This window comes from Engraulis encrasicolus, chromosome 5 (assembly GCF_034702125.1).
Source record: "Engraulis encrasicolus isolate BLACKSEA-1 chromosome 5, IST_EnEncr_1.0, whole genome shotgun sequence".
NCBI lineage: Eukaryota > Metazoa > Chordata > Actinopteri > Clupeiformes > Engraulidae > Engraulis > Engraulis encrasicolus.
Window position 1 is genome coordinate 33,716,206 of NC_085861.1, and position 17,384 is coordinate 33,733,589.

General features: G+C 41.8%; 2 protein-coding genes across 2 annotated transcripts; one reads left to right on the forward strand and one right to left on the reverse strand.

Moving 5' to 3' along the window:
- Positions 1 to 227: 227 nt before the first annotated feature.
- On the forward strand, positions 228 to 6,233 carry si:dkey-250k15.4 (serine/arginine repetitive matrix protein 1). Its single transcript, XM_063198154.1, has 4 exons — positions 228 to 299; positions 1,089 to 2,469; positions 3,218 to 3,429; positions 5,202 to 6,233. Exons 2-4 carry the CDS (start codon positions 1,122 to 1,124, stop codon positions 5,937 to 5,939), a joined length of 2,298 nt encoding a protein of 765 aa, XP_063054224.1. The 5' UTR covers positions 228 to 299; positions 1,089 to 1,121; the 3' UTR covers positions 5,940 to 6,233.
- A 711-nt stretch (positions 6,234 to 6,944) lies between these two features.
- tlr21 (toll-like receptor 21) lies at positions 6,945 to 10,225 on the reverse strand. The gene has a single exon (XM_063199155.1). The coding sequence runs from the start codon at positions 10,036 to 10,038 to the stop codon at positions 7,054 to 7,056; it is 2,985 nt and encodes a 994-aa protein (XP_063055225.1). The 5' UTR covers positions 10,039 to 10,225; the 3' UTR covers positions 6,945 to 7,053.
- Between the last annotated feature and the right edge of the window lie 7,159 nt (positions 10,226 to 17,384).

Genomic DNA, 17,384 nt, shown 5'->3' on the forward strand with positions numbered 1-17,384 from the left:
AACACAGGAGTCAGTATGCAAAAAAATAAATAAAACTGAGTCAGCTTGCAAAGAACCAGAGAAATTAATACCTAGGGTAGAACCAGAGTCTCTGTACGGCTCTGCCAGAGGCGATCTAGAATCTTAGGTAGAACCAGGGCAACAGTTCTAGCACTCACTCAAATGCAAATGAAAACACTAACAGAATGTAGAACAACATCAAGATAGGAAAGCGTTTATTTTACGAGTAGAGCTCTACAATCGGATTAGCAGAGACGACAGACACTTCAGGTGAATTAATTAATGGAGGCATGCAGCTGGTAAGATCCTGTCTCTATCAAAGTCTTAAAAAAAACCTTGATGACCTTTTATGCTTCACGGAAGTGTATGGTAATGCTCGGTGTAGCCTAGTTGTAGAAAGACAAGTTAGCAACAGTTAAGGAAATTAACTGTACTAGGCAAGTGAGACAAGATAAATAGCCAAGTAAATAGTTGACAAATATAGCGACTGTGGAAATTCCTTGTCGTGCTGCCGTCGTCTTTAACAGAATTTTGAAGCATTAGCATAGCTAGCCATATTGAGAGATGAAAGCACCATCTGCATCGTAGCTATGAGGACGGAGGTAACGTAACCGGGTACTTTTTTTACGAGTTGTCCCTTCTAATCATGTGTTTGTTGGATGCGTCATGTCAAGAATTCGCGCTTTCGTCTCCGGTATTCATAATAACATAGCTTTGCTTTGAATTAGGCCCCAAGTTTTGGCAACTAACTGTATTGGTACAAGGTAGAACTACTGTTCAGCAGAGATGCTGTGCCTACATGCACCCCTTGAAGATCTTAGTGCAGGAGGAGTGGGGCAGTGGGGAGAACCTTTTTCATTCGAATGGCCACATCAAACCAAGGGCCGGACTATGAACACAAACCAGGATTTCCCCCTGCACTTTGGGCCTATATTGAAGACAGCCACCATTAAAACACACCCGAATATAACGTAGCCTAATTGTATTGCAAATGTAATTTTTAAGACTCCTTTCCTTGTCATTTCACGGTTCCCTACCCACCTCTAAGTGTAACATGAGTTTTAAGACATTTTCTCCTCTGTTTTCAGTTAAACGTGGACTTCCAATAATACAATGACAAGATGAGCCATTTGAAAAGTAAAGAAAAACCACGTCCCGACAAAAGAAACGTGCTGGATGTTTTCAGCAAACATTTCAAGTCTCAAACCTCTACCCCAGTTTCAACAACTGCATGTTGCTCATCTTGTAAAAATGGAGATGGTTACGAAACTTTACAGAGTAATGCAATGTCTGCCAAAGGGAAACGTCTGAAGACTCGTAAGGAGAGAGATCAGATAAAACAGGGATGCAATGGGCAAAAAATGAAATCACACTCCCGCCACAAACAAATTGTCAGAAGAGAAGGCAGAGAAAAAGAGTCATTTCAATCCTCTAATTCACTCTCTCATACGCTCCTTCAAGAAAAATTTGCCAAAGCTTTCCCCTCAAAAGAGCCCTCCTTTATCACGGACAGACGCCTTCTTGGCCATCAAGGTCTGTTCAACCATGAGGTGAAGTCATTTGATATAGAACGTTTGCTGACTGAAGAGAGGAAGTCAGTAAGGTCCAAAAACCACTTAGGCCACTCTGACAGAATGTTGCAATCACCCACTCTGTCTCCCACTCAGCACTCAGGAAACGAGAAGGAATGTCCACCGAAACAAAAACATGAAGTGTCTGGGAAATGCAGGAGAAAGAGTATCTCCTCTGAGAGTAGATGTGGAGTCTCAGCAAGAAGTCAAACGTGTTCACAAAGTGACGAGAAGGGAGGAGACGGAGGTACAGCCAGTCAAGAATCGATGGTGTCCCCTTTTCAGAGAAATACAGAATGTGTGGTGGAAATATCACCATCTGAAAGCAACTCTGTTGCGATTCTGTCCTCCCCTCCCAGAAGTTCTGCGTCAAATAACATGCAGCTGTTAACGCCAAGGATTTCGCCTGAAAGGCACAAGGGCCCCCATACGCACCATGCCGAGTACCCTCTTCAGCCAGAGTTTCTGCATGCCCATACTCAACATGCAGAGTGCACACCTACACACCAGAGACCCAGAGTGCCTCACACAAAGGCACAGATGACTCATAACACCCCAGACTCGCCCATAACTGGAGAAGCAGGCCATGTCAATCTTCATCAAAAAGGAGGGAATGGTGAAACCGAGAGGGAAAAGCAACAGCCAAAAGTAGCCAGTCATCTGATCAGCCTTGTGGCCAGCCGCCTGTGCAAGTCTCTCGAACGCCCTGTAATGATGCGCCACCACCTGTTGGCGGAGTGCAGGTCCACAATTCTCCATGCGCTGCACGAGAGCCACGGCACAGAGGTTCAGCAGAATCTGGTCAGGCTGCACTCAAAGCTGGGCTCCGGAGAAAAGCAAGAAGGCAACGAAAATGGCAGCGGGATGCACGGTGACGACCCAGAGGAAAAGTGCACAGGTAGGCCTATTACAGTAGAATGTGCTGTGTGTACTCTTGGAATCCGCAGAATCCTCATGCAACAAATCATAAGCATTATGTAATCACAGTTGATGAGCAATATTTAATTTGTGAAGCATGTTGAATGTTATTCTGACAGCAGGAAAGCCAATGAATTGACCATTCAGTTGTTTGTGGTGCAGCAGAATATATACCTGGCACCGTACATCTCACACATCAGATTCAGGGATGCACGATGTCAAAAATTTCGGCCGATACCGATATCCGATTATGATATTGCGGTTTTGGCCGATGACCGATATTAACCGATACCGATGTTTTTCTTTCTTTTTAAAAAAAAAAAGAGATGACAATGATGCAAACAAACAGAATTTTTGAATGTCGTCTTATTTCCAAAAACACTTTTTAACTCCCTGTGATAATTAGATAAAAAATAGAGACAAAATAGAAGACAAACAGTGAAAGTCATCGTCAAGTCCATTCTCTTAGAACCGTAACATATAAAAAAAAACATCGGCGTTAACATCGGCCCAGTTTTACCCATCAGACCGATGTCCGATGTGTTGAATATCGGCCGATATCGGCCGATACCGATACATCTGGCCGATACATCGTGCATCCCTATTGCATCACATATTTACACATATCATTACATAGATACATTCCCTGAATCAGTGGTGCCTTATTGTGATGTATTCTTTATTTACTCATGCATACCAACATGGTTGTCTCCTCTTTTGTTGTGTAGCACTTATGGATTCTCAGTGCAGTGCCACAGAACAAGACTTTGGGCAGCAGAGACCCAGCAGCAAGAGGAGGCGGAAGCAGACCTGTCCCCAGAGGCGGACACCTGCTAGTGCCAACGCCCGGCGGACCCCTGCCAGTGCCACTGCCCGGACCCCCACTCCCCAGCAGCCCCCCAGTGAACCACGCCGCCACAGCAGCCCCAGGACACCACAGGTGCGAACTTAGCTTGACCATATGTGCTGCCAGTGCAATCATCATCATAATCTTATACGTTTCCAATTCATCACAATACATTTAACTCAGTTGCAAATGCACTTTTTGAATTTTAGTTTAAAGTCTGAGACATTTTTAAGGTTTATATTTTTATTTGTAGTTTTTATTGTGTGCAAAATATGTCGTTGAAGCTTTCAGGCGATTTTACTCTTCAATCCTGAATAACTCACCCTAGTATACTGCAGGTGTTATACAGTGCATTACATAGTCATATAGTGTATTGGATAGGGCTGTAACGATATTGGACCGAACCGAGGGATCGCGACACGCAGAGCAACGAACCTGTATCGCGAACCTTCCTCTTTGAACCGTGATGCGCCCTTCCAAAGTTGTTACCCCCCTCAGTATTGAAGACAGCAGGCTACATGCAAGCAAGAGTGCACATATGCGTTTAAAAAGACAAGTAGAAAAAAGTGTGCACACGTGCGGGTAACAGATCCATTCACCCCTTTCTCTTAAAATGCTCCCTTCGTCCAACCTCCACGAGACGAGAAACTTGGGTAAACATCGGAAGGTGAAGCGCAGAAATGAACAACAAACCAAAAAAGTTTTACAAACGTAGAAAGATTTTTGATTCATGCATGTACCAATGTATGATGAGTGAGGATTGACCTTGGAGAGGAGAGGGGGAGAGAGAGAGAGAGATATGCTCTACCTGCCCAAATTCATATCCAGCCTGAAATCGCTAGCAGGGAGCTGCCCTAAGTCGGACAAACTTTTAGTTCGATAGGCAGGACATTCGGCACCATTATTTTTCCCCCTCAACATGTTTCTAGTGATTGTAAAATTACCGCCCGCCTAGTGAAGACATGCTCCATTTCAAAAGCATTCACTCTCGCTCTTGACAAAGTGTCCAATGACAAAGGCAAACAAAAGGGCGACATGCGTAGCAGAGAAGAGATAACTGAGGTTCATTTTGAGTTTCCAACGCGCTGTTGCACGATCAAAAAGAAGTTAAGAAAATATGAAACATCAACATTACTGTAAACATCGCATTTCTGTAAGTAACACAATCATAGCCTACTTCATAGCCTACAACATGTTTCCTGAAAACATATAATATGGCCAGTGTTGTTTTCAGTTAATGTTTGGAACTTCTGATGATGTGAGACAGCTGTAATAGGCTACCTACTGGCACCCTTCTCTGTCTGTCTCTGTCTCTCACATACGGTCAGCATCTCAGCATGATATAGTAGCCTAATTTTACTTGGTGAATTAATATCCCTTATTTCACTGTGTTGTGTGTTGATGTCAACAACACCAACAGATTGGGAACAGGTTGCAGTGGTACTATATCTGCTGCATCACTTAGACATACAAAACTAATGTAGGCAGGTAAATGCAAAAAAATAATGATTAAAAAGTATATACAATATGTATTTTTCAGTTCAGTTCAGTTTATACGTCAGACACTTGTCCAAATCCACATACAACATAGGGTTTATACACATCAGAACAAACCAGGACAACAAACACAAAAAATAACAAAAATAGTTAAAGGAGAAAAATGTATTAAAGTCAATGCAAGGATATTTTTATTTATAATTATGATCTTTAAATATATATATATATATATATATTGTGGGTCGTATCGAACCGTGGGTCATATATCGTGATACAAACCAAATCGTGATTTGGGTGTATCGTTACAGCCCTTGTATTGGAGCAGCATAGTTTGGACTTTAGAGGAGTCTGTACTTCTTTGTTCTCAGGGTGTCCCTTGGAGTTTCGACATGGCAACACAGCAAAGGGTTCATGTTGAATCGGCAAATGAAATCCCTGACCCGTTCTCTCTGGAACCCCAAGCAGGCCATAATACTTTACTGACTGTGATGAATACCTCACCTGAATGGCCCCCACGCACTGCCCATAATACTTTACTGGCTGTAACAAGCACCCCACCTGAATGGCCACCACACACCGCCTTACCCTGTCTCTGGAACAAGCAACATCACCAGGAGGAACTCCCCCCACTGCCCGTGATCAACCCCTACGAGAAATGGAGACACGACCCGGGTGTGAGCTTTCCCTTCCAGGCAGAATACCAGGCACAGCGCGAGGATCCTTACCACACTTACAGAGCCCTGCCACAAGAATACCAGGCGCAGCACGACAATCCTTACTACACTTACAGAGCCCTACCACAAGGTGGCGCACGTAGACAGGCTCAGCACTTGTCTGTGCATCAGCATCATCAGTTTGACCGCACCAGGCAGCGTGCTAACGCTGGCCCTTCTGACTCGGCTCACACTTCCCTGGACAGCCTGCAGCTCCAGCCCTACTTCCGCTTTCAGCACCCACTCGGCTCTGCCAACGTCTCTGTGGCATCCAGCAGCACAGACATGACCCTCTACCCCCCCTCCGAGCTTCTGCACATGGCCATGTCTCCACCCAAGCCTCCCCCTGCCAGTCCAGAGGCCTGGTCGTACCCCAGGATGAGGTTGTACTGACCTTCACAAATTTCACTTGATGGACAGTGATAGCAGTCTGTACATATTCCAATTGTCTTTACAATTAGACCTATCAATCTATCAGTTTTAATTATGTTGAAAAAATGGTGATGTGAAGTCACAGTCCTATTATTTTCTGTAGGTCACCATGATTTGTGACAATATAGTTTTACACATTCCTCATCATAAAAAAACAACATTTTTTTTTGTCACATTGAAGTGTAATGTTTGAAAACTCTTTGCGTAGTTGAAAATTAACAACTTGAACAAATATATTAACATAAACATTTCTTTATGCTTGTGAACTTTGTATCATTGTTCTCTAAAACAAATGTGTCAGAACCAGTACTAAGCAAAAAAAACCCAAAAAACATTTTTGGACATTGATTTCAATAAAATAGTCAAAATGTCTGTTTTGTCCCAGCTCTTCAAAATTATCTATTTCCCAGTGATCTACAGCAACAAGCCTGAATCAGGTACAGGGTGTCCCAAAATGTAATGACACTTCAAATCATTGTAAAGTAGGTATTTATTAATGTTTATGCTATTTAAGTTTTGCAGGTGTGCAATATAATTTATAGACACCATTTTATTGTTCTATCACCATGTGTTTCAAACTGAACTCTGAATCACACACAATTTTCTCTTCATTTTTGTGTATTTGCTATCAGTGGCTGCATTCAGTTTCAGTGACTGCTGAAGGTATCATTGTGCAGACTTTAAACATCAGTTTGGGAATAGGTCACTGCAGAAGTGGTGAAGTAATAACATGATGTCTGTAAATTCTATTTCACTAAAATGTAACGGAATTAAAAGGGAATTACATCAAAATGTAATAAATGTAATAAACACCTAATTAACAATGATTTAAAACCTGTGCACATGTACGTTTTTACCCTGTAAGCAGTGTGACTGTGAGAATGGGTCCTAGACCGTTTTCAGTGTCATCATCTGAAAGTATCAGTTCCTTAAATGATTGCCATGGAAATGCTGGTTGGTTTTAAACGTTTCTTTATTTTGTTCAGACATTGCAAAAAACATTATTTGGCTTCCTCTTTCTTCTTTTTGGATTGATCACACTTCAATTCAGAGCATATTCCACATTTATAAGATCTCACACAGGGATATCTCTCACATCCTCTGTCTGTGACAGACATGCCATGGAGTCTTTGTGAGTGAAAGCCCCGTCTCTGCCCCCCTCGCCCCCCTCCTTGTCTGCCTGGGGCGTGCTGCTGCTGCTGCTGCTGCTGCTGCTCCTGAGAGCCCTTCTCAGCTGGGTCCAGAAGAGCTCCTGGGCCTGGCCCGGGTCGGTGCAGTTCAGGCCGGGCCACTGCAGGTAGGTCTTCTTCAGCATGACCTTGCGCATGCGGTGGTAGGCCGAGATCTGTCTCTCGGAGACGTGCTCCAGAAAGACCAGCACCAGCACGTCCCGCAGCTCGTCGAACAGGAGGTGGCTGGCCAGCTGGATCTCCAGCGAACACCACTCGCTACGCAGGAAGTCCCGGCTCACCACGCACACGGTCTTGCGGCTCCCGTACACTGCCGACACAATGTTGTCCACGATGTAGCGCCCCGGCTCAAAGTCCCGGTGGTGGAGGCAGAGTCGGAGAGACGAGCCGTTCCCCTCCAAGTTTGGCACCAGCTGCTTCAGCACCCACTCCTCGTCCGCTGAGTTGTAGGAGATGAAGGCATCGTATTGGCATTTCTTCTCCTCGTCACGCAGACGCCGCCACTGTTCCCCAAACCATGACCGAATCACATAATAACTGTACTTAAGCTTCCAGTAGAGCTTAACATAAAGCAGGGGTAGGGTTGTAAGTAGAAGCACCACAATGCTTGTTGAGACAAAGAAGTAAAGTCCAATGTCCAGATAACACACTTTGGTGTCAAATTGGTGAAAATAACTTGTATGAGACTGATGAGGGCATGTCATGCTATATAAAAGGACTATCTGAATTCTGCGATTGTTTTTGGTCCAGTTTTGGAGTTCACTGTTGTTGCAAGTGCAAACGAGTGGTGTGTCCCTCAAATCGACATAGTTGAGATGGGGAAGGTTTTCCAACACAGCAGGGTCTATTGTTGACATGGCATTGCGATTCAGGTTTAGTTTTCGCAGTGACGTCAGATTTCCAAATACTTGCTCTGATATGACATCAATGCCCATGTTTTCTATTGCTAAAGATTGTAGTTTTTTCAAATGTTTGAATATACCTGCCGGTAGCGGTTTCACACCGACACCTGAGTAGTCAATAGTAAGCCACTGCAAATTAGTCAAGTCATGAGAGGTGTTTGATCCAAAACCACTGATTCCATTATATTTAAGTGAAAGTGCTGTCAGTGATGTCAGCCCAGAGAAGAAATTCTGAGGTAGGAACATTATTCCATATGGTTGCTGGTTATCCAGTTTCAGAGTTGTAAGATTTGATAATTTAGCAAATGGGGAGGTGGTCTTCCTTTCTAGATATTCTATGTAATTGTGCTGCAAGTCCAGAATTTTCAGAGTAGGCCAGAGCTTGGCAAATATCTTGAGCTGTATCTGTGTGATACGGTTACCGTCAAGATAAATATTCTCAAGGCTTTCAAGTCCATTGAATGCACGTTTTTGGAATTGAGCGATTTTGTTACCTCCTAAATCCACAATATGGAGTTTTTTTAGGGACTGAAATGTGTCGTTGAAAATCACAGAAATGTGATTGTTGCGCAAGTTGAGCGTTGTCAAATTGTGTAGATCAATAAAACTGTCATTGTATAGGTCTGTGAGTAGGTTATTGTCTAGTCGCAAGGTAATTAGATGTGTGAGATTACACAGAGCTTTGGGGTGCAGATAGGCTATTATGTTGATGTTCAACTGGAGAGTCTTCAAATTAGGTGTGTGTGCAAATGCATCAGCATTCACCTTTAGAATGCGATTGAACCGGTAGCTTAAAAATGTAACACTATAAAATGATTGGGTTGTGCAGTTTTTCAGCTCTGACAAATGATTGTGCTCCACTGAAATGTTCTGCAGAGAGCGTTGGCCTTCAAGAAACTCCAAGCAACCCACAGTCTTCAATCCATTCATTGAAAGATCCAAGGAACCAGTGATTTTGGGGCAACTGAATTGATCACGTTGCAAACTGATGATGTTGTTAGACTGAAGTATGAGTCTATTCATTTCTGTTGATGAGTTCGTTAATAGTTGGCACAAGGACTTGATCCCAACGTTACTGCTGTTTCCCAGATTCAAACCAGAGTAATCCACGTGTACAGGCTTCAGAGATGGGGCGAGTTTGAGAAGTTCTGGGACAGTCACATTGGTGCGTCTAAGGCGGAGAAGGGAAATCTCACTCAGATTTAAGCCCTTGAAATGTACAGAGGACAGCTTGAAATTGTTTGAGAGATCCAGCACATGTACATGCTCTAAGAACTCTGACGTGCACCCTAATGTGTGAAGTTCGTTGGCAGTTAGATAAAGTTCCTTAAGCGATGGTGGCAGGCTTGCTGAATGCTCAAGTGACTGAAGTTTGTTAAAGCCCAGATCAAATTTACTTAGATTCTTCAAATTCTGAACAGACAAAGCAATGGCTGTGAAGTTTTGCAAGATGTTCTTTCGGAGTGTGAGATAATTCAGCTTAGAGCATCCATTGAAAATGTCTGGAGGAATTGTCATCAAATTGTTATCATACAGGATCAGCTGGTTAAGTCCGACAAGGTCTTGAAAAAGGCCTGGCTTAAGACTATTCAGGTTGTTGGCAGAAAGGTTTAGGTTCTTCAATTGAAAAAGATTGCGGAGTGCGTCTTCAGAGAAGTTGGAGATGTTATTGCTATCCAGATTCAGATAGGTGAGATTTGGGAGGTGAGAAAAAATGTAATCTGGAATCTCTGCTGTGATGTTGTTGTGAGAAATATTGAGTGTAGTTGTTGTGATTGGTAGATCATCCACAAAGTCACTGATGTTCTTTGTGCCACGATGAAGGCATCTGAATTCACAGTGAACACAGTGAATCACGTTAGACATGTCAATGCAATTCATGTAGCTGTAGCCAAGGACTGACTGGATCAGGCATGATGCAATTGTCAGGGTTGTCACCAATGAAAAATGGCATTTTATTTTAGTCATTGTAACCAATCCTGCAGACCAATGGGGATAAGGAAGAACCTCTGCAGTGATGTTTTTTATTTTTTAAACTTCAACGGAAGGTCCACGATCTTCTGGAAGAAAATTTAGTTGGCACTGATGTGTAGCTTCAAGGTCGAAGGGCCAAGTGAGACGATGGTGGACAGGATGACAAGAATATTCTGCTTGTCCTCAACCTAAAAAAATTAACAAAACACAGTTAGTGAAGTAAGTAACCAAATATGATGCCTAACAACCAGACCTGTATCTCAGGTCACAAAGTATTAAGATATTTTATATCATATTGATAATCTCATATATCAGAATGTGTAGAAACAAGTGCTCTCTGCCAGTCACAAATCTTGTCTGCATGTCACAAACTAAATTAGTCATATATTCTTATCATAATCTGAAGCTTTCACACCGGCCTTTTCAAGGATTCAAGGATTCAAGGATATTTATTTGTCATGTACATAGAGACACTTTCGTGTCACTTGTAATGAAATGCATGTCCGTTGCAAAAAAAAAAAAAAACCCAAACCCAACTTGACTAGGCTTTTGAGCCCTCTGTCTTTCAAGCACTCATGGTTACCTTCGCCAGAAGGTTATGTTTTGCCCGCCGTGTATTTATTTGTCAATATGTCTGTTTGTTTGTTTGTTTGTACTTCGTCTAACTCAGTCAAAACTGAGCGGATTTTTATGAAATTTTGTGGGATGATTGGTCATGACCCAAGGAAGAATCGATTAGTTTTTGGGAGTGATTGGGTCAAAGGTCAAGGTCACGAAAAGGTCGAAAACGTACATTGAGCCGATTTTTATGACATTTAGTGGGATAATTGGTCATGACCCAAGGAACAATCGATTACTTTTTGGGAGTGATTGGGTCAAAGGTCAAAGGTCCAGGTCAAGGTCACGAAAAGGTCAAAAACGTAAATTGAGCCGATTTTTATTAAATTTAGTGGGATGATTGGTCATGACCCAAGGAACAATCAATTACTTTTTGGGAGTGATTGGGTCAAAGGTCAAGGTCAAGGTCACGAAAAGGTCAAAACGTAAATTGAGCCGATTTTTATGACATTTAGTGGGATGATTGGTCATGACCCAAGGAACAACCGATTACTTTTTGGGAGTGATTGGGTCAAAGGTCAAGGTCAAGGTCACGAAAAGGTCAAAAACGTTTTTCTTTGCCAAGCACTATATGCCAGAAGAACGTGTGCATGCTGAATTGAATAAGAGGTCAAGACTGGGCTAAAAATGTAATATTACGATATTCCGGTCCGATTTAAATGAAACTAACACCAAAATTTGGAGAATGTTATGCCCCACACTTTGAAGATGGCCAGAAAAAAATAAGTGGCGTAGACGAAGGTTTGCGCTCTACCGAGTGCCCATTCTAGTTTTCTCTATAGAATATTTACTCCAGGAGGAAAATGCGGAGGAAATCGTTTTTCAAATCGTTTTTAGACAAAACAGAAATCTTTTAAGAAAAAAAAAAGAAAAAAGAAAGAAAGAAAGAAAGTAAAAAAAAAATCCCTCCGGGTTTTTATGTCAGTTTCGTCCACTTCTGATGCTATTAGCCATTCCCGTAATATGGCTGGTTTAGACAGTGGCAGTTGGTGAAAACGGTCGGGGTTCCAGCTTTTCATTTTACGGCCGCAGCTGGTGTAAGAACCGCGGACCATGTTTAGCCTACCTAGCCACCTGATTGAGTAGCCTGCATCTGGGTCAGACTAGAGAGTTGCAACAGTGAGACACCTCTGAAAACACTGGCCAGTGAAAGACTGTGTGGTCCGATGATCTTCTCTGTGCCTCTGTTTGATTGACGAGACCTTTGTGATGAAGTGTGTAGCGTTTTTTAGGTTGTTTATAGTGGGGAAACATCAGAAAATAATATTTACAAATTGGCCCCGCCGTTATGCATTGGCTGCGTTATTCGCCAAAAAGCTTAAAATAAGCTAACTCCATAGCGGCGCGGCATTGCCCGGAATGGCTCATCATTAGATACATTTTGGGGCATGGGAAATCGATGGTGAAACTTTCATTTTACGCCGGAACTATCCTTTAATTTATTTGAGTAACGTTATTTTTTTAATTTCCACTGCTTTAGGCCCTACTGAAAGCAGAAACCTTGATTAGCCAAATCTACTATCACATCAAATGACAAGATTGAACCTTCATTAAATGAATAAATAAATACATCTTTATTGAAATATTTCTTATAGATAGTCAAACTGCAGTCAAGCTACTGCAGTCAAACTAAGAATCAATGCATTGCAGAGGGCAACTCTTCCCTGTGAGGATATGTAATGCACATCATTCCAATTGCTATTGAGTCGCGTATTTGTGGACTCCAAAGCACACCCGGAATGTAGGCCTTACACAGGTATTGTTTTCATGTTATGTGGATTTGACATTGAAATGTAAATAAATATAATGAAGATTTAGTGTATAAGCAAGTTGTGTGTAGAACGGATAATAGTCTTACCTGTGACATAGGGCTTCCTTTTGAAATCACAACTGAAATGTGTTGCTTTGTGCCCTACTGAGGCACTTGTGACACAGAGGAGAAAAAAGAGGAAGATTGACATGTCAGATGACAGCGAGGGAATCAAGTCAGCCGACTCAGCACATTTACATTTATTGTAAATCCTGTGTGATTAGGCCTGCTAATAGGGCCTATTGCTAGTCCATAACATTGGTCATCACTTTCAATAGCCTAAATAACACATTCACTTCCAATACCAATGACTTATTCTAACGTGGAATCAATATAAAGATCAGCACTAACAGGCACAGCCAATAGACAGTCATACACACTGAAGTGCTGTTTTTCATAGAGCATTCTTTAATAGAAATAATGCATAAACTTCTCATTGTTTGATTTACATGGGCTAACATCTCTTGATGCTAGGGCCCTCAGTAGACTGCTGTTGTTGGAATGTATGGGTCCAAAATTGATTTTCTGATAAGAGGCACACAGTTTGCTTCCCTTCAGGCCTTTTTGTTGTTTGTTCTTTCCATCAAACCAGTGAGGAGGAGTTTGGTAGGCCTACTTCATTATATCACTGTGGTCGTGTTTCCTCTTGACTAGCATATGGTCTGCTCCTTAAGAAAAGGAATTAAAAATCTTCTGATATTGCTTGGCTGGTAAAATACTGAACTAATATGAACAATAAAAATGAACAGATTCATGAAGCTGTGATGATAAATAGTATGGGATATAATAACAGCCTTTGTGATATGTTCTTCGGGATTTAAGTTTCTGTTCCTTGCTCGGTAGACGTATATGTGCAAGAGGGTTGTGTGTTTCAGTGAGAAGTGAAATCAAACGAAGCATACAGGGCTGGCCCAAGCCTTTACGGGGCCCTAAGCAAAATTTCAACCTGGGCCCCCCATAACACCACCTACACAGCATCAGATGCTTCATAAGCTTCATTTACTTGCACAAGTGAGGGGTAGGAGCTTAGGACATAGGTAGGCTGTCTGTATATATAATGTATATAATGGCTTCCACTGGTTTCCATTGTGTAAGTAGTAGCCTACATGAGAAAGACATACGGTATATGATTCGGGAAAATGGTGGAGAGTTCATTTCTTTCTACAACTTTGCTGCTCACAGGGGGGCCCTGGTGGCGTGGGGGCCCTAACCCGTTGCATAGTTTTCTTATGTCTTGGGCCGGCCCTGGAAGCATATGACATTGCCCTGCAGGTTCACAGCATGGTTTACACATCCCTACAGCTTGATTTGGGCAATCACATTTTGCAGTATAGGCCTAGGCCTACTAGTCTCTACGCACAATAACTGCTGTTCTTATATATGTTGCAGATATCATAGAGCAATATCACCTAAACATGATGTACCGTAGGTCTTCAGAGTCTCCTCTGCTGGTTGTGCCCAAGATTAAACCCAGACAGGTTGGAACCAGCTTACTGTTGGCATTAAAACTGCTCTATCAGTGGCATCATGCTCTAATAAGGAATTAAAGACGGCTTTATTTTCATCTGCCTTTAATGGACTTATGAGGTTATTTATCTACAGCCTTGGTAGCCTATACTATCCATAGCCTTATTTTTTTCTTTCTTTCGTCTATCTTAAAGTGATACTGTACCATTTTTTGAAATCAGCTCATATTACACCTCCCCTTGAGTTAAATGATTGAGTTCCACCTTTCTCCTGTGCTTTCTCCTGTATGTTCTCCTGTACTTTCATTGGCACTGCCAAACTTGGAGAATGGCAGGAAGCACAGGAGAAAGGTCAAACTCAATCATTTAACTCAAGGGGAGGTGTAATATGAGCGTATTTCCAAAAAATTGTACATTATCACTTTAAGCTCATTGAGCAATAAATATAGAATATGTTACCAATTTTTTTTTAATTATTATTTATTTATCCTTTATTTAGCCAGGATTGTCCCATTGAGACTTAGAGTCTCTTCTGCCAGGGAGTCCTGGTAAAATTGACAGCATGTACATAGTTACAGACATAGACATACAATAACGAAAATAATCACAAAAAACACATTAAGAACCGTACGCTTACATAAAACACATTATTTGGTGAAAGGTAGCCTATGTGCTGCATGGTCAGAAACAATGACACTCCTCTGTGTAAACTGTATTGATTGCCCTCTTAAAAGTCTCCAATGAGGGCAGAGAGTCCATACATAATATCTTTTGCAACTCATTCCATAGGTAAGGGCCATAAAGAGAAACGCCTGTTTTCCCTAATTCATTGCGAGAAGAGCAAGAGCAAGTAAGCTTAATAGCTTATGTGAGAAACGTGTACCATAAGATAAATGGCAAAAAGTCAATAAATGACATATATAATTGAGAAGTTTGCCCAACAGTACCTTAGGAATAAAAAGTAACATATGCAATGTACACCTTAAATACAAAGGCCTTTGGACTTAAGAGTGAAGATCACAATGGGGGGCTCTTGAGGTTACCTGTTACAAACCAAATTCATCACGATATATTTCACACAGGTGCAAATACAGTTTTTAAATTTTAGTTTAAGTATAAGAAAATTTTTGAGACTTTTTTTTATTTACATTTGTAGATTTTATTATATGTGCAAAATATGTTGTTGAACCTTTCAGATGATATTACTCTGAATAATTCACCATTGTATACTGCAGGTGTTATACAGTATGTAACGTAGACATACAGTTTATTGCATATTGTGGACCTGAATGGCCCAATATGGTCCAGCTGCGTCTTGTCCAGCTAATACCGCTACGCCCATTCCTCCTTACTAGACCGCCCTCACAGTAACGCCCCTTTGGCTGTTCAAGTTTCTGAAGTCAGTATGCTGCCGAATGACAACACTTGTAAGCGCCGCGCGGGACTTATTAAAACGACTGGATGGATTTCGCTGGATGGATTTCGCTGCAGCGATCACTCAACTGTCGGTAAGATTTCGAATAAAATGCATGAATATACATAACGGTTACTTTACGAGTTGACTTAGTCGGAGTGCGAACAGAAAGTCGGAGGTAACACCTGGTGTTAAACGTAATTTCAATTCTTGACCAGTGCATGTAAAGAAATTGTAAATAAAACCGACTTGATGTAGTAGTGCTAAAAATAAACCTTTATATTTTCTCTTAGTGAACTTCTCAAAATATATGGGCTAATGTAGATACCACTTGGGATGGGTTTATCGTTACCTATTGTTTCTGATGGGGCGTTAATTGGTGTGGCACCCGGAACTCTTCCTTACTTCAGGCAAAGAAAATGGAATCTTGTACAAGAACGACAACTAGCTGGTGTGGCCAGGAGTGGCACTGCAGCTATGTTATCGCAGCCAAGTAAATAATGAATGGGTGCCAATGGGGCTGTACGCTTCTCTTAGAACTATCTGCCCGTGTGATTTTTTCCCTGGAAACAATGAAGTCGCGTTCGATAGATATGAGTAAGTGAAAGCATTTGCCGACACGTTTGCATCTTGTCAAGTGTTAGATTCGTGAAAATGACCCTTATTTCAACTATAGCAATGACATAACACGTGACAATCGACTTTACGGCATACGCCATTTGTTTTGTAGTTTTAAGTCTGACTTCAGATGTCGATGTGTTTAAAGTTATGTTAGGATTGTTGCGGACACCTGTTATTTATTGCATTTAAGGTGGTGGAAAAGCGGCATGTGTACATGGGGTAAAGGAAATGACTGCGCTCATCCTTAAGAATTTGGGCACCTTCAATTAACATGTTGGACGGTGGTGGGGGTTGAGGTGTGTGACCGTAGATGTCTCTGCTAGGAGGATCAGTCAGAGTACGTCTCTCGTCAGCTCTGGTCGTGAATAGTCGCAGAGATTCCTCAGCCAGCAGGTATTAGCCGAATGCTAGCGTGTTGCAGGACAAAACTAACACGTCTTTGGGAGAACAAAGCCATGTCAGGAACCTTTAACTTCACTTCTAATACAACTTCCATGATAAGGTACAGAATGTGCACACATCTTTACAAACCAGAGAACAGAATCGTCACAAATCCCTGCTGAGCCATTTAGCCCAATAGGCTCCCATTCATCTTTTACTTGGCTGCGTGCGCCAACGGGGCTATAATGGGAGCCAATGAGAGACGGCTATCTCATAGCTTAGAACCAATGATACAGTAAGCCTCCTTGCTTAGAACATTTCTGCTTCAGGAAGATTGGCAAGGGGTAAGCTGTGTTTTTTTCCTCCGTGTCACAAAGTATTTAATGATGTTTCTGTACTTTAATTTCTCTGCTACTTTATTGATCTTTGATGGGAAGATATTCTGTTACGTTTGTGTTGATATTTTCGTTGTAATTTTCGCTCAAAGTATGTACATTAGCGCCATTAATGTCCGCGATCGTTATGAAGTTAACAGGTGCTAACGAGCAGATTGGGAAGTAAATAAATGCTACTGGATCGAGGCCCCTCGTCATCTCTCCTGCCTCTTCAATCATCCAAAGACTGTTTAGTCTGTTATTTTAATGTAATGGTCGGTTCATGTCCGTTGCATTGACTTGACTTGTCATTGGGTCTGATTTTAAATGTGCCATATAGTTCAATGTGGGAGCAGGTTCACACACTAAATAAGACACTAAGGTCAAGCACAAGCAGATTTTTTGTTTTATTTTTCTCAGAGCAGAGTAGAGCAGATGTTTCAGGTTGCTGCCATCAGAGAGCAGTGACTTGACCTCAGTGTCTTATTTAGTGTACTCCCACATTGAACTCTACTTTTTGGGTCCACGCACTTATTTCTAAACATCTAGAGTGCAACAATACCCATGCCTCCTAATGTGCCATATAACCTGTATCTCGCCTATTGTGTGTGTGTGTGTGTGTGTGTGTGTGTGTGTGTGTGTGTGTGTGTGTGTGT